This window comes from Brassica oleracea, chromosome C2 (assembly GCF_000695525.1).
Source record: "Brassica oleracea var. oleracea cultivar TO1000 chromosome C2, BOL, whole genome shotgun sequence".
In the NCBI taxonomy this organism is placed as follows: domain Eukaryota; kingdom Viridiplantae; phylum Streptophyta; class Magnoliopsida; order Brassicales; family Brassicaceae; genus Brassica; species Brassica oleracea.
Window position 1 is genome coordinate 9,832,585 of NC_027749.1, and position 22,198 is coordinate 9,854,782.

General features: G+C 33.8%; 3 protein-coding genes across 7 annotated transcripts; all 3 read right to left on the reverse strand.

Moving 5' to 3' along the window:
• Positions 1–609: 609 nt before the first annotated feature.
• LOC106326591 (F-box/FBD/LRR-repeat protein At5g56420-like) lies at positions 610–2,010 on the reverse strand. The gene is made up of 2 exons (XM_013764524.1): positions 1,123–2,010; positions 610–1,038 (listed from the first exon to the last, which is right to left on the reverse strand). The coding sequence occupies exons 1-2, from the start codon at positions 1,969–1,971 to the stop codon at positions 610–612; spliced, it is 1,278 nt and encodes a 425-aa protein (XP_013619978.1). The 5' UTR covers positions 1,972–2,010.
• A 5,485-nt stretch (positions 2,011–7,495) lies between these two features.
• Positions 7,496–8,552, reverse strand: LOC106323389 (putative F-box/FBD/LRR-repeat protein At5g56810). The gene is made up of 2 exons (XM_013761526.1): positions 8,100–8,552; positions 7,496–7,870 (listed from the first exon to the last, which is right to left on the reverse strand). The coding sequence occupies exons 1-2, from the start codon at positions 8,550–8,552 to the stop codon at positions 7,496–7,498; spliced, it is 828 nt and encodes a 275-aa protein (XP_013616980.1).
• A 380-nt stretch (positions 8,553–8,932) lies between these two features.
• LOC106320272 lies at positions 8,933–16,949 on the reverse strand. Of its 5 annotated transcripts, none has more exons than XR_001265751.1 (5): positions 16,779–16,949; positions 16,341–16,418; positions 15,094–15,105; positions 9,211–9,384; positions 8,933–9,124 (listed from the first exon to the last, which is right to left on the reverse strand). XR_001265751.1 is itself a non-coding variant. In XM_013758639.1 (3 exons), the coding sequence occupies exon 3, from the start codon at positions 13,978–13,980 to the stop codon at positions 12,529–12,531; it is 1,452 nt and encodes a 483-aa protein (XP_013614093.1). In that variant the 5' UTR covers positions 13,981–15,105; positions 16,341–16,418; positions 16,779–16,949; the 3' UTR covers positions 11,992–12,528. The 5 variants fall into 5 exon arrangements, 1 of the variants encoding a protein (XP_013614093.1); XR_001265734.1 differs by having other exon boundaries at positions 15,019–15,105; XR_001265745.1 differs by lacking the exon at positions 15,094–15,105.
• Between the last annotated feature and the right edge of the window lie 5,249 nt (positions 16,950–22,198).

A 22,198-nucleotide genomic window follows, 5' to 3' on the forward strand; every position in this document is an offset into this window, starting at 1 on the left:
AGGATATGAAGAAGACACTGTGTGGAGATTACACAGAGAGATGTGATGATTTAGCATTGTTTATGGTGGTTTTGCAGGCTTAGTGTTATTAACATGGCAATGAACTTAGAAGGTTTGTGTTCTGCCGAAAGTGAAGCCTTGTATTTTGTTCAATTTTATTTTTTGTTACAGAAGGAACTTAAAGTAGGTTCCTAATGCTATAAGCTTTCTATGATATTTATTTACTTTTTTTTTTGTTCAAATTTTCTTACTTCCTTGATACATTCTGCAGATGCGCCAAATCTGCATTTGAGATTGTATGTAGGATGGATACTTTAAAAAATAAAACTCGAGTAGCAAGGCACGTCAGTGGATATTGTAAGCATATATAAACATATTATGTAAACTTTCCCCACAATTTATAAGAAAAGATTCGTACGATATTTTGAACTGATTCCTCTTCAGAGGTTAAACATACTGAATTGTCAGAATCTAGTACGAACTAGAAGATTATGGTGGAATTATTCAAAGAAAAACACAGCAAATCCATATAAAACAACCACCATAGAAAGCAAATAGAGAATTATAGGAACTTCAAATCAAAAACAAACTTATTTCTCACCTTTTTGTTCATCTGAAAACAAGCTTACAAGTGAATGACCATCCAGAAAGTTTCACTAATTCGTTGCTCATATGGTTTTTGAGAATCCTACGCCTTCTGATATCTGGATTTGAGATCAACGGATAGATCGTTACAGTCTTCAATATCCCAGCATTTCTTAAGATGTAACTCGCTAATTTTTTCTCATCTTCTGTTCCTTCATAACCTCTCCACTCGAACGTTTCAAGATGAGAAGCAAAACATACAGGAACAGAACTAGGTTCTTTCCATCTAACCGTGGGATCTCTAGTCCCAAAAAGATGTTTCTGATGAAGCTTGAGAATGCATAGTTTAGGTGAACTTAACAAAACCTTCTCAAGAACATTCCACCATTCTTGTTGACATGTGCATATCTCCAAACGAACGAGTTGATTAAAGAATACATTAACCCGCAGAATCTACAAAAAGACAGAACATATAATCTATATCAGTAAACCTGTAGTTAACCGCAATCTTTGTTTTAGATTAGTATGAAACATCACCTTTGAAGTGACTACACATAACGAAAGGCGTTTCGCTGTTACAATAGCTGTCAGAAGCTTCTCGGTATCGATATAACTAACATTAACATCTGCTTCTATGAGCTCTTCCATCTTCTCCTCAGAAAAAGAAACGTTTCTCCAGTGATCTTCAACGTTCAAGTATTTCAAAGAAGGTGCATTAACGTTCAACCTCATGAGATGACTTTCACAATTATCAGGACATCTAAGAACCGTCAATCTCAGCAAACAACGTACCGCAATAGATAGAGTTTTCGTGGGCTTATTATCACTCGAACATCTGTCCAAAAACAAATCTTCGAGACTCGGTAAACTAGATAAGAGATTAGAGAGAGATGCATCGCTGGAATACTTCACACATCGAAGCTGCAAGACTTTGAGGGATTGTAATGGGATGATCTGGTTACCATAACCATCTTCAAGACTACAACATTCAATTCTCAAGATCACAAGCGTTTGAAGATGGTAGATTCCCTTCTTTATTTGTAGAGCAACGGGATTAATAATACTGATGAAGTTAAGTTCGCGCACTTGTAGCTTGGCTAGTAGACATCCTCTGAGGAAAACTCCAGAACTAGTTTGTGTTGGAACAATTCTGATATAAAAGCTCTCTAACACCGAAGACTCGAGTAACTCCAGTGTCTTGTTAATGAATACTAAAAACTGAGATTCAGATTTGTGAAAGGTGTAATCATGGTAGAGAGTTGGCAACTTTTTCCAGAGATTTCGCCATCTTTTGGACAAGAGTTGAGCATCAAACGCAGTTTTTGTGTGAACGAAAGACATAATACGCAAGAGTAAATCATCAGGCAACTCACTGATTATGTCCATAACTTAGCAGATCCTTCTCTTTGATTTCACAAACTTCTTCTGCTGGTAATCATCTTTAAACGCAATTGATTTTGTGAAAGATTTTGGATTTTTTTATTAAATAAACGGTAATGTTCTTTGTAAACTCATATGATCTCATGATTTTAATTCCAGTCAGATATTTTACTAAAACAATATGCTTACCATTAATTTTGTAAATCATAAAATATTGGAATATTCTTTTTAGTTAGATTTGCTTTTTCTCTGTACTTTACTTATTATTATCTTGGATTTGCATACAATTTTAAAAGTGGATTATACATATATATATATATATATTAATGTACTATCCCATGTATATTAATCCTTCAGCATTAATTACAACATGTTTTTGTAACCACGTGTCATCACTAAGATAGTAGTGTACAAAAGAATATTATCAATTTTCCTTAAATAAAAGTTACGGAATTATCTAATATGATTAATATATACAGTACATGACAATTAATGATTATGAATAATACATATTTGATAACAATTTTTGTATCCTCTTTGTTTTTTTTTTAATTTATATTATTAAAAAAAAATTAAAATTACATTAAGCCTATAATAAAAAAAAATTCTTATATGTTGTATTTTGAATTTTTTAAAACGGCTATAAATTACAAAAATGGTAAAAGTCTCGCATTGAAATTTTTGTGATCAATTATTTAACTTTTTTTGTTCAAACAAAATACACATGATCGTAAATCATATGAATATGAAGTCTCATTAATAGATATTTGTATTATATATGATATATTAGTATCATTTAAATTAAATTACATACTATATAAAAATATATATAAATATGTTAATTTCAAAATTTTCACTGAAAAATTATTGAGATCTTAATATTTTAATTTTGAATTTTGCACTGAAAAATCTTATTAAAAGTTTTGTGATCAACGATATAAATTTTTGTTACGGCAAATATGCAAATGTTAATAAATTATATTAATATGAAGTGTCAATAATAAATATTTATATTAAAGTATACTATAAATATTTATGTTAATATCAGTAAAATTAAATTATATATTATCTCCATAATATTATTTGAGAAGTCAGTTTCATATGTGTCGCTCTCACGTTAACTCTCACGATAGTTGATTACACTGAGAGTTATTTAGTTTTTTATTGTTTATTTTTTATTTAGTTTACTTTTTAAAAATTTCCAAAAAAACATATACATATAATAAAATAGGGAAACTTTTATAAAGTAAAAAACGAATTAAAAACGAAAATATATGTATATAAAATATGATTTCATAAAAAAACGGAAAATTAACAAAATAGTAGTATTACATTAAAAATAAATTAAATAACATAAAATATACTTTTGAAGTAATAAAATACTTTCTTTATATCTCTATTTTCTTAGATGAAAAATATAAATTTGTATATAATGTGATTTCATTAAAAATAATTTACACAGATAATCTTAATATTAGAAAAAAATATTATTTCTTTTAAAACATAATTTTAAACAATACATAAAAATTCAAAGCAATGTAAATATTTTTATATATCTGTCTATTTTATTTGATGATTATATAAAATAATTAAGTAATATAAACTGATATATGTTTAATTAACTAAACACAGTTTATAATTAGTATTATTGAAATTTTTTATTTATTTTTCATATATTTAGTTGACTATAATATCTTTCAATTACAGCAATAATTATGAATAAATTATATTTTACTTATATAATATTATTTTCAAATAAAATCACAATTTTGTTTACTAATTATTTTAAGAGATATTAAAAAACTAATTTAAAAAAAAAATAAACATCGTTTGATAAAATAGTTACAAAATAGTTTAATGAGGTAGATATATTATATTTTATCATTATTAAAGTTATTTTTTTCTTAATATTAAATTTGCTTTTAAATTTTATGTTTTAACGTTAATGGAACTTAATAGAACCATAATCAAAATATCAAAGCAAATCTGAATTCTCATTTTTAAAATTATTTAAAATTATTTTCAGTTTTCATTCAATAAATCAAAGTCAAAAAGTTATTTAGAATTTATAAAATATTTAATTATTGTAAATATTGATATGTGTTCATGAGCTTTCAAAAATGTATCAGCTACTTATGCATGTAACTTCCTATTGATCGTCGCTTTATTTTCTAATTTTTTAAAAAATATCAACATATAATTTGATAAATATTATGAAAATATATGTACATTTAAACGATAAATAAAATTGATTAGATTTGACTTAATTATAATAAAAAATAATTATACTTCATTTTGAATTTGAAAGAATATATGTAACTCAATATACTCACAACATGAGTGATTCGGCTAATCCAACTTATATCTAAAATCATAGATTTAACTACGATAAGAATATATAATTTATAAGAATAGTAATTTATTTTATAAATATAAATCATAGGACAACTTAAAACATATTAAAATGAAAATAAAATATTAACTATGTTTTGAGTTGATCATTCGTCTAATACTTTTTTCTCTCTAATACCCTATATATCTAGCTATTATAACTGTTTGAATGAGAGATTTGAACTATTTATTATAAGGTTTTTGGTTTATCATTTAATAAATCAAACAATTCTTAGTTTATACATATTTTACATATACTAGAATGGTAAAATATTACATATATATTTTATTGGTATAATCTTAAGTAACTAAACCTCAAAAACATAGGTTAATAAAATAAGTAATTTATTTTGTTGTTCTAGAATTAGATGATTTTTAGATCGAACGGGTGAATATATACTAGAAAGACATTTACATTTCGAGTATGCACTCATATTCAATAATATTCTGATATATTAGATTTAAACACTAACCTGTGAATAGAATTTACCGATGATTTTCTTCAAAAATGTGATTCTTAAATATGTATCTGGAGTGGAATTAATTTTTACAGATTACCATCTTCTTAAATTAACACTTATGTAATTCACCAAATTCACATAAGAAGTTGATAAAAGAAAGAAAACTCATATCAGTGAAACATAAACGAGAACGAAAGCACAATTTTATAGAGGTAGAAAATGAATCACTTATGAATAGTCAATAGTAAACAAATCGAAAGCAGAAAACATAATTCTCTTTCGTCATTTTACAATTGATGTTGCCTATATAATTTAGGTGATTTGTGTCAGCCGGAAAACGTAACTTCATTTTGCGCATATGAAGTCTTGAAAATAATTAAAATGAGTTGTAATACGTTAACTCTTCAACAACGATGATACATTTAAGAGACCAACATTTTTATTCGTCATTTTACAAGCGATAGAGATTGTAGTGTTGCAAAATGTTAAAACCATTTAATGAACAAACATTTGTATAAAAAACTCAGTGCATGTGTGCGGGGTTATCATCTAGTTTTATAATTAAATCTAAGAGGAAACATTTACACCTCTGTTTCTCTGAATAAACATTAGACTAGTTAGACTTGAGTAACAAGGTACGTCTACTAGACTAAATCCTCTCTTTTTTATTTTGCTCTGTTCTTCAGAGAGATTCTCTATTTTTCTCGCAGACTCTGGTTCAGATTCAATTCTTCTTCATATTTTGTTTAAATTTTAGTGTTGTTCTGACAAAATCATCTAGAAAAGTCTTTTATGGACCATCATCAACAAGACAAACCTTAGATAAGTTAGCTTTGAGTAGCAAGGTGCGTCTACTATATTGCCGTATCTAAAAGCATCTCGGTTCCTCTGTTCTTCAGAGAGATTTTCTGTTTTAATGCAGACTCTGGTTCAGATTCATAGTTGACCTCATGAAAAAATATTTGGTTGAGAGTTTTTTTTGTTTAACATGTGATTTAATGGAAGCAGAACGGATACAAGAGTAATACAAAAACAACCAGAAGACATTGAAGCATAACACTCACAAGGGAGACAAGAGTAGAAGAGAAAATCAAAACTCTTCAAAAGACTGAAACACACGAAAATTACATGACTATATACCACTAAACACTGGAAAGAATGTTTGAGAATAACAGAGTACTCTGATGGAATCAAAGTGCTTACTGATATTTAGGGTTTTGAGCACAGAAACTTCTTTGTTTATGAGAAAACAGAGATTCTTGATTCTAGAATGAATAAAAATACTCTGTTTAATAATACTTTGTACTAACAGGTAAAGTCATGGAAATTCAAATCCATACAATAAGAACAATGCATCATCAAATACCAAACGTTTTTTTAAGAAACATTATGAAAGTTGAATTACAATTTGACACGAGGTTGAAGGCTTAGACATAGATTCTAAGAGGAGTGTAATGAAAAGAACCGGAAGGAGATGTGATTGTGGTCTCAAGGTTTAAGGTTACTTGGAAATAGACGAGTATCTGTGGAATCAGAGTGTCTAAGAAGTTTAAGGTTCAACGTTTTAAGAACAGGATCTTCGTGTAATTGCAATGACATGCTAAAAACTAGTCAACTCCAATGGAACCATTGTTGAAAAAAAAAAAAAAATCATCATACTCAAGCTTCTGCATCATCTTCAACAGGGATTTCCATCGTCACTTGTGGACATTGCATAGCTTAGCAAATCTCCAGACAACTGACTGCTCCAATCTGAATATGTAAACATCTTTAGATCAAGAGATAAGAACAAAGCAGAGCTTGATAAGTACAAGAAGAAACAGAATTAACTAAGATCTTCAGATTGCACTGAGGAATCTTGTCAGTAAAACATAGCCAAGTCGTTTTAAACTAAAATTTGGCGGGTTGAGCCAGGCCCTTGCAGAAGTGCAACGCATGGGCGACTCATGAAAGCCCAGATAGCAAGCTATCTTAATGGGTCTCCTCCCTTAAAAAATAGAGTTAATATCGTGTGGCCCGATGGACCACATATCAGATATTAAACTGATAAGAACAGATACTACACTTGATCTTAGCCAAAAGGCCGAGAAAGGTATGATTTGTCTAGTTGCTGGCTTCATTATTTATACCACTTATCATGCCTTCCATGTCTATTCTGTTAGCGATGTGGGACTTTTAAACAGTTATGACAAAACAAAACACTCTCTCTGTCTTAGTGAGTTAGCCAATTGTCCTGAGAGTAATTGGAAGAAAGAGGGAGTTGTCCATCGTCATATGTATCTTATACCTCCTGCAGCAACTATAGTTGATTAAATATTCCTCTGTTTGTTCGTTAATAATATTTTAGTGTTGTTACAAAATCATTTAGAAAAGGTCTCTCTATCTCAGTTTGAAGGTATGTAGTATAGTCAATGCACAAGACAAAACTCAAAATTCTCTTAGAACCAAAGAAGCTCCTCGGTGTTCTTTCTGTCAACAAGGAAAAGAACTTCCAACAATAATAAAGTAAAATTAAGTTTCATAACATAAGAACATTGCATCCTTAGACTCACTTCGAAATGTAGTTTCCGAGTGAGATTCACAGCAAAGATTCTAGGAACTGTTAAGACAACCAGTAAGTCGAATTATAAGCTGACATGAAGTTGAAGCCTTAGGCACAGATTCCAACTCCTTGATCCTCAGCAGCCGTTTCTCCCCGGAACGACCACCTGAATATACAGAGATCTCAGCGGTTTGTAAAGAACGATTTCTTTCTCTTCCTCTGTTCCTTTGTAACATTTCCATCCAAAAGTTTTAAGATGGAAGGACAAGCATTCAGGAACCGAGCTCGGATTAGAGAACAAAGGTGGTGGATCCTTGAACTCTTCGGCTTTACACCTCGTATGCGGAGAAACAGGCCATTTTATTCTCCAATGTATCTCCTGGAGCGTGAGAACTTGAAGTTTAGGGCAATGTTTGAGCAAATGCAGAAGCAGATTACGTGACATTTTTCCGTAAGTAGATAGTTTCAGATGACGAAGCCGCTGAGAAATTGTATCCGCAAGAAGCAGAACCTGGACGCCAAAACATTACAAGGATTACCAAAAAGAGTGTTCTAAATAAAACAGGAGAGAGATACATGGCAAGTTTTAGACGTAGCAAATTTGTAACATCCCTCTTTTCCTCCAAATTTTATAAAATTATTATACATAAATCTTATAACCCCCAAAGTGTAAGAAGAAACATTTTATTAAAATTTACTATAAAATGTTTAGGGTCCTGTGAAAGATATGAGGGAGTTGCCTTGGTAGGATATAAATTTATGGAAAGAAACTCCACAGAAGTAAGAAATCTGAGAAGCTTGTCAGTTTGAGAATAATCAACATGGAGACTAGCCTCCACCAAGTTGTGCAGATCCTCATAAAACTCGAAATTGCTACCGTTGATGTATACCTCTAAGTACTTCAAAGAAGGAGCATTTATCTTGAATCTAGACTTATTGCTAGGATAAGTGCGAACCGAAGTATAATCTTTTATCTCCAATCTCTCGAGAGAAGGGACCGATATGGTGAATAAAGAAGAGCAAGGGTGATCAAAACGGAAACCATAGCGGGGGTCAGTGGTAACGCTATCCAAGGAGAGATCGTTAAGAATAGAACAATCCGACATTAGCCTGCAGAAATCTATTTCCCCACGGAACCTCACACATGTGAGGTGCATACTTTTCAGGGACCGGGGGCTCATCTGTAAAACCATGGCATTCGATCGTGTGGAGTTTCAGGACCACGAGTTTTCGGAAGACTGTATTTGGGAAACTACTATGGAATTTAAGAGAACTCGAGTGTTCCCTCAGTTTGAGGGTTAGGGTTTGGAGAACTGGAGCTTCATGTAGTTTCAGTGACCTTATAAAATATTTTTTAAAGCTACTGGAACTAATTTTAGGACGAGAGTTTGCATCGTACTCAAGCTTTACATCTACCCTGCCCATTTACGTCCAAGCCTGTTTATGTCCAAACCCATTTAATAATGTTCATTTAAAACCCGTTTAAACCAAGTCTATTTAAAGCCCGTTTATGTGAAGCCCGTTTAATATTAAACTCATTTCAAATCCTTTCGAGCCCATTTACTTTAAAAAAAATGAACGTGATCTATTTATAATTAAAGTAACCTATTTCTCTCTTCTATGAAACCCGAGTGCAAAACATTACATTGTTTTGTTTCACCTAAAAAATTCAAAGTTTACAAATGACAGCATAATTAAATTATAAAGTTCACACTTCACATCAAGTGTCCATAAATTACTATTTTCCTTCTTGAACAAGTAGGACCTGTCCATAATCAAAACAGAACCTATTATTACATATTCCATCAAACAAATTATAAACTGATTGAACATAACCAGAACACTATATACCATTATTCCATGAAACATATCAATCTTTTGATGTTGAAAATTCCACTCCAGAACTACTTGCTTTCTTTCCAACATCTTCATTTTCATCAAAGAGATCTTCAATGGCACCTACAAAGTATAAAGAGAAACAGAGTTTATGAAGCGCCATTAGCTGCACAGTTTCAGAGTCCATCTCTGCAAAAAAATAAAGCAAAGTGAGTATTAATGCAACTTATATTCTTAAAATCATTCCACCTGAGAAAGCTAAATAAACAAACGAATAATAGGACATTTGTATCACGAAGCCAAACATATTTATTATTAGCAACAACAGACAGCAACACCATCACAAGTTTGTAATAAATAAATGTTTCCCTTAGTGATATAAAATTGGCTTAAGACATACAGACTCATACACTTTAGTAATCGAAAAGTATTTGTCTTTATGATTTTAACGTCATACACAAACATGCGTGACGTTGTAAGTCATGAACCCAAAAGTCAACAACTTGTAAGTTGTAACAAAGAATTGAAACTTGAGCGCAGTATAACAAGAGAGACACAAAACCAAAATGGAAACGAATTAAACACAAGCAACGACATCATGTTCAACAAACAAACAAATGCAACTCTTGGAAAAAAAAATCAGAAAGATGAGTTTACTGAGAGTTTACTATCTATCTACTTTATCCTTTCTGATGAGTTTACTGCTTTCAACAGGGCTGGTGCTTGTAAAAATCTCTTGAAGAAGAGGCTAGGCCTTTAAAACATTTAAAATGAGTATACGAGTTAAAACATAAACTCTGAACTTCACCAATGAAAAAATGCCAATGATAATGCATAAACTCTTGTTTGGATCAAGACGCGCTAGCAAGCTTTAGAGATCAAGTCCGATATGTTCACAATACACCCTAATATCTACTCTCGCTGACTAGACATGCAATGCTCAATCATAACAGATCTAGCAACATATTACACGGTTAATGAACAGGTTAAACCTAAGATCTAACATTAAGCGGCCAGTTTAATGCAAGCATTAAGAATAGTAATGAATGAAGACAATCAAGGGATTCACTTATCTATGTTTAACTCACGGATCTAACACCCTAGACTAAGCAAGTGGATTACTCAGCCATGGACAGAGAAAACATAGAGATAACAGATGAAGAAAACATGTCTGAATCAATAATAAAAAAGCAAAGAGGGTTTAGAAATCTTCTCCAAAGGATGTAGAGATTCTTCTCCCTTAACAAGAGTACAAGTTTCCTCTCTCTAAAATCTCTCTGAAAAAAAAATAGTGTAGAATGTGTAGAATAATAAGAAAAGATATATATGCAGGTCTGTGGCAGCCAAGGAGTAAAAAGGGAAAGCCCTAGGTAAAATCACGAAATATTTGGAAACTTCCTTAAAAATCTATGCCGCTGGAACAGACACGCCAGACTGCTCCGCACGACTGTTCCGCGTGAAAATCACCAAATTGCACTCTTTCCTGCCTCTTTTCCTCCAACTGGTTTATCTCTCATCCAATGCAACTCCAGACCTGTAATGACTCGAAAGGGACTAGGAAGACTCGATAAAGACTTGAAAACCAATTATAAAACATATATACAAGATGCCAAAAACACCATATATCAATTCCCTCAGACTTAGATCCTTGTTCGTCCTCAAACAATGTCAAGTATCAAGAACATGGAGAAAGGTTTGAAAGTGTGAGAACTCTCCTATTCTCAGCAACCATACTTTAACCACGAATCTCTGAACCATATAAGCAGTAAAACTAGGATAACACACTCTTACCGGAACCCCACTGACTGCTGTTCAAAAACGGCTCCATACTCTACATCTCAAACCTGAAAAAGCAACACTATCGAGATAAAACTCCCTACATTCATTTAAGAGTAGCGTGAGCTTATCATCACATGCACTTTTCAGGGGAGACGGGCTAGGTGTTAAACAGGCTATTTAATGGTGGAGTTAAAAGTGTTTAGGGGCTACCATTTCATTGAAGAGGATGCAGAATATCGCACAAAATGGTAAGAGAGGATAGATCCATTGATGTCCACAGCCTCTACTCGTTTTTGCTCTATCTGGCGCAACTGCTCCGTTTTGGATCACCCATCTGGATGATCAGATCATCTGCCTGCTCTCCAATCTTTCAACTTGGTACCTACTCTTTTGCTCGACCTTCCCCGTGGCTCATGTTTCTTTTCTTTCTTCCCTTTCTCCATCACCTTATTTTCTTTTTTTTGTTTTTGTTTTTGTGTTTTTTTTTTCTAGACGGATATGGTGATGTGACGAAGAATGAGGTAATACATGATGGTTCTGAGTGCCACTGGTGGTTCTGATTTCGCAACCATTCTGGTTCTCCACCCCTGCTCTTGCGCAGTTCATTGGTTATGGAGCGGTTACTCCATTAATCTCCTTGTTCTCCTTTCTGACTAAATTTCTGTAGCAGTAACGAGTAAGAGGCTGCGTTGATCCTTTCCTCTCCGACCTTTTTGCACATATCTGCACATATGACACTGAAAAACAAATGCATGAAAGTGGAATAAACGCTAAGGTGCAAGGTGGGAACTAGCTAAAGATGAGCTAGCCACTCAGGAACAACAAGATGGATATAAAGGATAAGAAGTCCTGAGTATAGGTCTCGTTTCCCTGATCTAGTGCCCATAACAAGAAGAATTAAAGTCCAGATTAGGTTCAGATATAGTGGAGTTGAGTCTACCCAGTGTAACCTGATCGGTGGAGAACTTCCGGAGTGTCAAATGAGATAAGTCAGGGTGTTCCAGGTCCATGGTTCGCCACCGCTAAGGTCACTGAATAAGATAACTAAAGCACGAGATGGTTAGTGATCAACACGGAATAAGGTCCTAATTCCCACAAAGTTTTGACTGACTCGATCATAAAAACTGACTCAAATTGGCTCAAAAGAAAAACAGAAGAAAGAAGCGAGTTAGTAAACGACGAAAACCCTCCCCCAGACTTACTTCACACCGTCCCTGGTGTGAAAATAAATCAGAAAGAAGGTGAAAGAAAGAATAAACATTTTTTTGTTGAGATACTTACCTGAGTGGAGCGGGTGCTCCATGAAAATTCTAGGTGTTCTATCGTCAGATGGTCGTCTGGAACAGCCGCTCTTTTCAAGGGGTAGGTTGTTCCGTTGCTGCAACCCATAATTTTTGAAGTATCTCGGGTTTTTCTGCTTTTTGACCTGAGACTCAATAAACTAAAACGAAAAATAAGAAAACAAAACAAAACCAAGTTATATTTACACTTACTAGTGGGTTGCCTCCCACCAAGCGCTTGGTTTAAGTCACTAGTTTGACTTGGTCACAGGGATCAGTCGGGTTGAGCATGAGGGCTTGTTCCAAAACAAGCTCCACAATCAGACATGTTCAGCTTCAAAACTTTGCTCAACAACCCTTTCACAACAGCTTCTCCTTTCTCTTTCAGCTCATGTGTGTGAATTACTCTGACCTTAGAGAAAGGTTTAGAGGTACCCTTGCACTTTACCTCATACTCAATGGATTTCTCATCACACAACTGACGTATCAAAGTCATCATAGGGTCACCCATGACCCTTTTCTTATGGACTTTTTCATTCACCTTTGCATTCCCACTGAGTTTCTTGGTATCCGTGTGAGGATCTCCATCCAGGACTTCTTTGATCTCACCCTTTTTACCAAGCTCTTTCTTAGGAACAATATCCAGCTGTTCTCCACTAACCACTGAGATGCAAGAGGCGTAGCAGATTTGTGATCTGGTTGGGAGAGCCTTGTAGAAAACCTTCTTGTTGATGTTGGAGAAGGAAACTCTCTTTTTAGGCATGTCGACGACTGCTCCAACTGTAGCTATAAATGACATTCCAAAGATCAAAGGCATCTCATGATCCTTGCTCATCTCAACAACCTGAAATTCGGTATGGAGAATACAGTTCCCAACTTGGACAGGAAGGTTGTGAATTGTGCCATAAGGGACTGTCATGGAAGAGTTTGCAAAAGCCAGTTTCACCTGAGAAGGCTCAATGTCCACAATGTTCAGCTCGTCTACAATCGCCCTTGAGACAAGGCTCACACTAGACCCAGAATCACAAAGAGCTTCCTTGAATTCCACTCCAGCAATGGAACAAGGAAAAATAAACTTTCCAGGGTCATCAACCTTAGGCATTACCTTCAGCGATGGTGTCAGTGCTTCAGTAAATAGTGCCTTGATTTCCTCCTCAGATTCTCTGCAATTTTTGAAGAACATGTGCAGTGGCCTAATCTCCCAAGCATGTTCAAATGAGATATTTTGAAGAAGCCTTCTTGCCATCTTCATAGACCCAGCCAGCTGCTCTGCACTAATAGGATCCATCAGATGTTTAGGTGGAGTTGGATATGGAACCTTACGAACATAGACTCGCACAGGTAGAATCTCAATAGGTTCGTCGGGAGCAGTCACATTAGAGCTAGCAGGCTGCTCTGTTCTCTCTTCTGCGCCTGGAGCAGTCTCAGCAGACAGTTGCTCTGGTTCTTTTTCCTCAGATTTCTCACATCTCACCTCTGCTGCATTACAGTGCTCAACCCTAGGGTTCATCGCACTCTTTCCAGTAAGCATACCTTGCTGCCTCTTAACACTCTCAGTTGTTTGAACAAATTGAACATCAATCCTCTTTATGTGGTTGCTCACAGTATCATACTTTGTATTCAGCTCGGTGAAAATGTTGTCCATCCTGGTGTTGATGTTTGTAGAAACCTGATTCAATGCATTGCCCTGAATCTGCATACCGTGCAACAGTTGTTGCATCATCATACCCAGAACCTTCAGCTCATCTGGTTGACTGTTCCCGGTAGCTGGAACAGCTTGCCGATTGCTCTGCGATTGTCGCTGGTTCTGGTTCTGAATATGTACGGTCGTAGCTTACTCCATGCTGAAGACGTGCCCTTGGTTATTTTTCAGTAGCTGATCAACCTTGGCAATCAACTCATCTATCTTCTGAGTGTCTGAACTGTTCTCTTTCTTGGAGCGATCGCTCTCCTCGTTCTTATTGGCTGAGGTAGCAGCCATTTTCTCAATCAGCTCAAACGCTCCATTAGTGGTCTGAGTCATGAAATCACTGTTGCTGGCAGAGTTCATAGCACTCTGAAATTCCCAGTCAACTCCATCATAGAAAATTTCCAAGAGGTAGTCATCATCAAATCCATAGTGAGGACATTCTCTGCGATAGTCATTGAAGCGCTCCCATGCATCGCAGAAAGGCTCATCGATGAGTTGTCTGAAGGAGGTGATCTTGTTCCTCAATGCAGCTGTTCTCGCCTTAGAGTAGAAATGGTTGAGGAATGTTGATTGGACCTGTTCCCATGAAGTGAGAGAGCCGGTAGGGAGAGAGTTCAACCACCGTGCAGCTCTTCCATCTAGAGAGAATGAGAACAACGTGCACTTGATGTAGTCTGGTGGAACACCATTCGCGCGAGTAAAACTGCATATTTTTTCGAAGCTCTCAATATGCTCCATTGGAATTTCTGTAAGAGACCAGAGAACACCTTTCTCTATACTAGACCGATCAAAGCAGACTTGATCTCGAATTCCTGCCTAATGCAGGGTGGAGGAACTATGGCAGAACGAGTAGTATGGATGTTGCAAGGAAGGTTTCTCTGCCCGATTGAAGCAGTATGCGCCTGTTGTTCCTGCTGCAGCTGAGCAGCTTGTTCCTGCGCTTGAATGGTCTGCTGCAACTGTTGCATCTGCTGCTGCATGAGTGCCATTGCAGCAATAAGATCATCCTGATTGGCTTGATCACTCATAGTGGTGTCGGATTGTCCTGGTTGTTGACGATTTGTTCTTTCTAACCTTGCTAGCTCCTGGTTGGTAAATGTAACTAACACTCCTTGTGCGTTTCTCCGAGTATGTCTACTGGTTATGCACCTGAAAAATTAGCTGCAACAAAAAGGATAGAGCAAGTTAGAGGTCTTAGACTAAATAAATAACCTTTAGAATGCTAGTCTAGGGTGGTTTGATCGGGTGTTAAACAAGTGTGAGCCAAACAATTATTCAAGTTCAATTAAGAGTAAGTCTAGAACTCGGATTACTCAGGTTGAATCAACCCACTCTCGTGGTATTGATTCTTTTGCAAGTCGGTCTTGATGCCTAAACTCTCGTTTGGATCAAGACGCGCTAGCAAGCTTTAGAGATCAAGTCCGATATGTTCACAATACACCCTAATATCTACTCTCGCTGACTAGGGATGCAATGCTCAATCATAACAGATCTAGCAACCTATTACACAGTTAATGAACAGGTTAAACCTAGGATCTAACATTAAGCGGCCAGTTTAATGCAAGAATTAAGAATAGTTATGAATGAAGACAATCAAGGGATTCACTTATCTATGTTTAACTCACGGATCTAACACCCTAACACCCTAGACTAAGCAAGTGGATTACTCAGCCATGGACAGAGAAAACATAGAGATAACAGATGAATAAAACATGTCTGAATCAATAATAAAAAGCAAAGGGTTTAGAAATCTTCTCCAAAGGATGTAGAGATTCTTCTCCCTTAACAAGAGTACAAGTTTTCTCTCTTTAAAATCTCTCTGAAAAAAAAAAAATTGTAGAATGTGTAGAATAATAAGAAAAGATATATATGCAAGTATGTGGCGGTCAAGGAGTAAAAGGGGGAAGCCTTAGGTAAAATCCCGAAATATTTGGAAACTTCCTTAAAAATTTCTGCCGCTGGAACAGGCACGCAAGACTGCTCCGCACGACTGTTCCGCGTGAAAATCACCAAATCGCACTCTTTCCTGCCTCTTTTCCTCCAACTGGTTTATCTCCCATCCAGTGCAACTCCAGACCTATAATGACTCGAAAAGGACTAAGAAGACTCGATAAAGACTTGAAAAACAATTAGAAAACAAATATACAAGATGCCAAAAACACCATATATCAATACACCTACATGTGTGACTTCGTTATAACTTGTAAGTCACAAAAATCAACAACTTGTAACAAAGAATTGAAACTTGATCGCAGTATAACAAGAGAGACAAAAGACCAAAATGGAAATGAATTAAAACACAAGCAACGACATCATGTTCAACAGACAAAAAAATGCAACTCTTGGAAAAAAAAATCGGAAAGATGAGTTTACTGATGAGTTTACTATCTGTCTACCTTATCCTTTCTGATGAGTTTACTGCTTTTAACAGGGCTGGTGCTTGTAAAAATCTCTTGAAGAAGAGGCTAGGTGACCTGTAACACATTTAAAATGAGTATAGGAGTTAAAACATAAACTCAGAACTTCACCAAAGATGAAAATATGCCAATGATGAAAAAATAAAATTACAGAACAGAAAAGAAAGATCATTCATTTTCTTATCCCCAATTTAAAAATGCATCTCCAGAAGATAAATATAAGCTTTTTCAATGTCACTGACCCAGCAAAACAACAAACTACAAGCGTGCATGATCTAAAAACCCATAAGTTCCTAACTCGATGTAAAGACAAAGTAAGGACCCATTTTTAAACAAACCCACAAATTAATTGAAAGAACAGTCACGAAATCAGTCTGAAACAGCAATTTCAGTAATAATTTTTTTCTTAAAACGAACCTTGACTGTATCAAAGATGCGAGGAAGAGAGAGTGAAGAAGAAGAAGTAGAAGACACGAGATGAACGCCGAAAGACAAATCGAAACCCTAGAAGCTTCCCGATTCCAATCAGAAACTCATTTGGAGCAGTTTGATATTTTGGAAGGAGGCAAGGAGCCACGGAGGTGGAGAACGACGGCAAATAAACATGTTAACGCCAAAAACGACGTAGCTTAGAACAGAGGAAAAAATTAAACGGGCTAAACGGGTTGTCCAGTTATTTTTATCAAAACCCGTTTATTAAATGGACATATATGGACAAACCCAACGAAGCCCATTTAATATTGTTAAGTAAATGGGCTTTATATAGACACAAAAATTAAACGGGCTTGGACTTAAATGGGCAAAGCAAGCCCGTTTTAACATCCCTAAGCACTGGCATCATCTTCCACAGAGATTTCCATCGTTTAGAGAGTATGCTTGTATTCACTGCATTGGTTATAGGGACTAATGAGAGGATTCGTAAGAGCAAATCGTCAGGTAAATCAATGACTGATCCTATTCAAGAATTTAACATCTTCGTGGATTCCTAATTTTGCAGCTTTCATCGTCCACCCCCAAAAGAAAGAAGCTGAAACTAGTCTACAGATTGGAATGAGCAAGATCGTCACTTAAAAAGAGAGATAAAAACCCTAATCAGACTTGGTGACGCATGCAGATCATGAACCTTAATAAATTTCTTTTACTTTTTAATGTATCTAAAATGTGGGCTTGAAAGCCTGGAATCTAAAAAGAAAAATTTTCTGACCTAAAAAAGTTTTTGTCACAAATATAGACTTTAAAAATAAAAAAGACTAAAATAGACTTAAATGTTTTATCAAAAGAAGTAAATATACACTTATACCCCTAGGATTAATTAATTTAGACATTAGGGTTTAGAGTCAAGGGGTGAGGTTTATGGTTTAGGGTTTAAGGTTTAGGGTTTAGGGTTTAGAGTTTAGGGTTTAGAGTTGAGGAGTGGGGTTTTAGGGATAGGATTTCAAATTTTTTTTTAAAAAAAAAATTTAAAATTTTCAAGATAAAAGATGTTATTTTGGTCATTTTAGTTTTTGAGGTCTATTTTTGTGACAAAAATTTAAAAAAATATATTTGAGAGAATTGCCAATCTGAAAAAGTTACAATTTTACAGCATAAAATAGTTGGGAAGTAATGTGGAAAATTACTAAAACTAATATTCAACTTGCCAATTACTATCTCACTGATCTTAAAATATACCCATTTTTGAAATAGTATTTCACAATGTTCTAAAAATCGGTCTAATCGCCTATGCAAAAAATTGCGCCTCCTAGGCGACAAATCAGTTATAACCGAAACTATTTTCGTAAAATCTGATTTATGTAATTCAAAGCGATTTAAACTGTTATAAATCGGTTAAAAGTAATTTAAATCCGTTTAAATCAATGTAAATTAAACTGAATATCTTAAATGAAGCAATCATGTTAATTCAAATCCAGAAAAATTTCTAATTTCTTTTTTTATATATCTAATTTTTATAATTTATCAAGATAATTTTATAATTAAACCTAGAATTAAAATATCTGATATAGAAGTAAAAATTATAAAAATAAATTAATAATTCACTAACGGTTAGTTTCTTCCAATGCCTTGAATAATCCGTTTAGACGCTAGTACTCTCTAGTTACCATCTAGCTATTTTCATTTTTCAGAACATTGATGTCATTAAAAAGTGCTATAAAATTGGTAAAATGCATTTAATCTATTAAAATAGAAAAGTTTCTTGTTAATGTTTTTCTGCCAACAAATGATATTTCTTTTGCTCCCTTCGTGAAGTGATTAGTATTAGGAACTTTTAAAAGGCAATTGATTTTGTGAAAGAAAGTGAAATCGATACTATTGTTTAAGAAGTAATTTTGCTTATTTGTCATGTTCTCCATGGTTTTAGGTATATTTTTTTTGTCATGTCATTAATCTATACTAGTGTTTAAGAAGTGATTTTAATTATTTGTCATTTTTTCCATAGTCTTAGGTAATTGTGAATGATGAGTCATCAATTTAAATTTATACTAATCGATTCAAATTTATACAATTATTTGAAACTTTATTAAATAAGCACATATAAGGATTATGATAGACTTATAAATATTTTGTTCAATCCAATCTTTAAAATCATATTTGTTATAAGAAGTGTACCATAATATACATTAGTTAATTTGTAATAGATTTTAATTAGTGGAAACTCTTATCATATGCAAATACTATTTATGTGTTCATAATTTTATTATTGTTCTTCAGTCTTTCTCACAGAAAAATATATATACATGATGAGTTGGACGTCACTGTAATGATCAAAATTTTAAGTTTTCATAACACATATTATATAAATAATTAAATAAGTGGAAGTAAGAGTTAGAATATAATTTTCAAAAATATTATGCAATATATTATATTAGATATTCTTTTTAAAAAATATTTAATAATATTTTTATAAAACATGTGGCTTAATGTTTTAATATGTATTAGCTTATTTAAAATAGATAATTTATAGTTTGTTATAATGAAATAGTATTATATTTGATTACAATTTACATGATTTTCATCTTCATCAGAATATTAATCTGTAGTTATAAAACAAAAAAAATCATCTATATTCCGAAGTTTATTCAAATTATCTGAATTATAGATATATTTGATTACAATCCTAATTCATAAACTTATATATTATATTTAATGTAAAAGGAAATAAACATACCAATATCTTGAGAATGTTTTGTGGGTTCTCTTATATTATATTTCAGAATTTCTTGAAATTAACATAATATTACTGATTAATTGTGTACACAACTAAACAATTCTTAGTAATCAATATTGATTAAAATTCCAAGATAAATTTATATTAAATATCCAAGTATTATAACATAATATTTTCAAACTTAAAAATTAGATATATATTACAACTCATATATGGTAGTCAGTTTCAAAAACAAAACAAAAACTCATATGGTAGTTTCTTTTTATAATTTTTATTTTTTTTCATAATTATGAGATACATGTGTTAAATGGTTGATATAATGAAATAAAATTTAATGCTATTCTTCCATTATAACCCATCAAAATTTCTCTATCGATTTTTTATTAACAAATTTGATTTATCAAAACTATTATAAATTTAAATATATACAAAACTTATTTACTGCAAGTGTATTTTAATAATATTATTTCGCGATATCGCGGGAAGTCATCTATTTTTAATTAAACAATAATGTTTTTTTTTGTTTTGATGACCGTGGGGTTCCCAGGCGGTAAGCCCAGACTAATCCCCACGAGGCCTTCCATCCGGGCACGCACGGTTATAGGCGGGAAGGTGGCCAAGGCGACTCGAACCCAGGGCGGGCACTCCAGCCGGAGTTCCAATACTGTTCTTTGTAAACTAATATGATTTCATTGTGCACTTGCGGTTAATCCTTCGGGTTAAAACCTGAGTGATCATCCATCATGACGAGTGTTTTAAAGATCCTAAGGTTATAAGAGAATCTAAGAGGAGTGTAATGAAATGAACCAGAATGACATCTCTGATTGTGGTCTCAAGGAGTGGAACGAATACTTGGAAATAAACGACTATATGTAGAATCAGAGTGTCTACGAAGTTTAAGAACAGAAGCTTCGTGTAAGTGCAAAGAAGTGCTACAAAAACTCGTCAAATTGTTGACATTGCATAGCTTACCGGAATTAGTGAAAGGATCAAGAGGGGCAAATCATCAGACAACTAACAGCTCCTATCTCAATATGTAAACATCTTTAGATCAAGAGATTAGATCAAAGCAGAGATTGGAAAGTGCAAAAAGAAACAAACAATAACACCCTTGAACTAGACTAAACATTAGAATGAGGAATCTTCAGTTAAGAGTTGCTGCCTTATGGAGGAGAGATAAACCCTAGTTAGACTTTTGTGAAAAACAATATTAGGCTTTTTAAGATACAGAGCAATGATAAAAACACTACAAGAAAACACGCTATATTCCGACGGACGTTCCGACGGACAACAAAGTCGTCGGACGAATTTGACGATTTTTTGACGGCATTCCGACGAAACCAAAAAATACTACTTCGTCGGAAATTCGTCGAAATATACCGACGACTTTCCGACCAAAGAGTGTGCGTCGGTATATACCGACGCAATTCCGACGACATTCCGATTAATACCGACGACTTTCCGACGACCATGCGATTAATAATATAACCGTCGCTGTCGTCGGAAGTTCGTCGGCATATACCGACGAATTTCTGATGAACCTTTTGACCGTTGCCGACAAATATATATGACCGTTTTATAGCCGTTGAGATAGGAAAATATCGACGGAATTCCGACGGATATGACCGTTAGGGTCGTCGGAATTCCGTCGGAATGTCGTCGGACTGCCGTAAGCAATTTTCTATAAATACAACCTCTCCTCATTCAACTCATTCACTCCTCATTCTCTCTTCACTCTCTCTAATCACAACAATTCCGAGAAAATCATGTCTTCAGGAGTTTATTATCGTTCGTGGATGGATAAAACTCATATGGATCCCAACACCAATTTACTTACGGAAGAATACGTTCAAGGGATTGGAGAATTCATGAAGCTTGTTGAACAGCAACCGGATGCAAAAACCGGTATGTTAAGATGTCTCTGCTCTACTTGCAATAATCCCTTTACTATTATTTGAGGAGCATTCTAAATAATAAACATTTGCCTCATGTGTTATTATCAAGATTGCCATTACTTATGTGTCATCATGAGAGCTCTTCTCATAGCATTTAGTGAATAACCCTTGCTTGCCTAGACTAATTACATATAGTGCCATTGGACATTTAAATTTCATGTTTATGCATAATATAATTGGTTTTGATGGATTATACATATATCTCTTATTTTCATGCGAGTTTTAAAAATGTATTTATTGCTTTCATGCTTATATCTTCTCATTCTTTCTTGGCTGTATCTTTTTTTGCAACCTAACAATAGTAGTCAACTGTATTGTAATCATTATCGCATTGTAAACAAGTTTTTATTTCATATATTTTTTATTGGATGATTTACATTCTACAAAATATAATATTGGTGTATGAGTTTTATATGGAGTGATAACACATTTCGTAGTTTGAAAAAAATAGGACCATATATTGATCTACGTTGTAGAAATTTGCTATATTTCTAATAAACTATAGTTTACTACATAAATATAATGCATAATCTAACTTCTTTTTTAATGGTATATGTACTATGTAAGCGTATATTTTAAATATTATATATAATATAATGCATAATCTAATCCTTTTTAATCTTGTATGTACTAGGTGGTACCCAAAAAAATTTAGTGACTATATATATGGCAATTTTTCAATGCAATTTAATAATATTTGCCCAATATTTCAAATC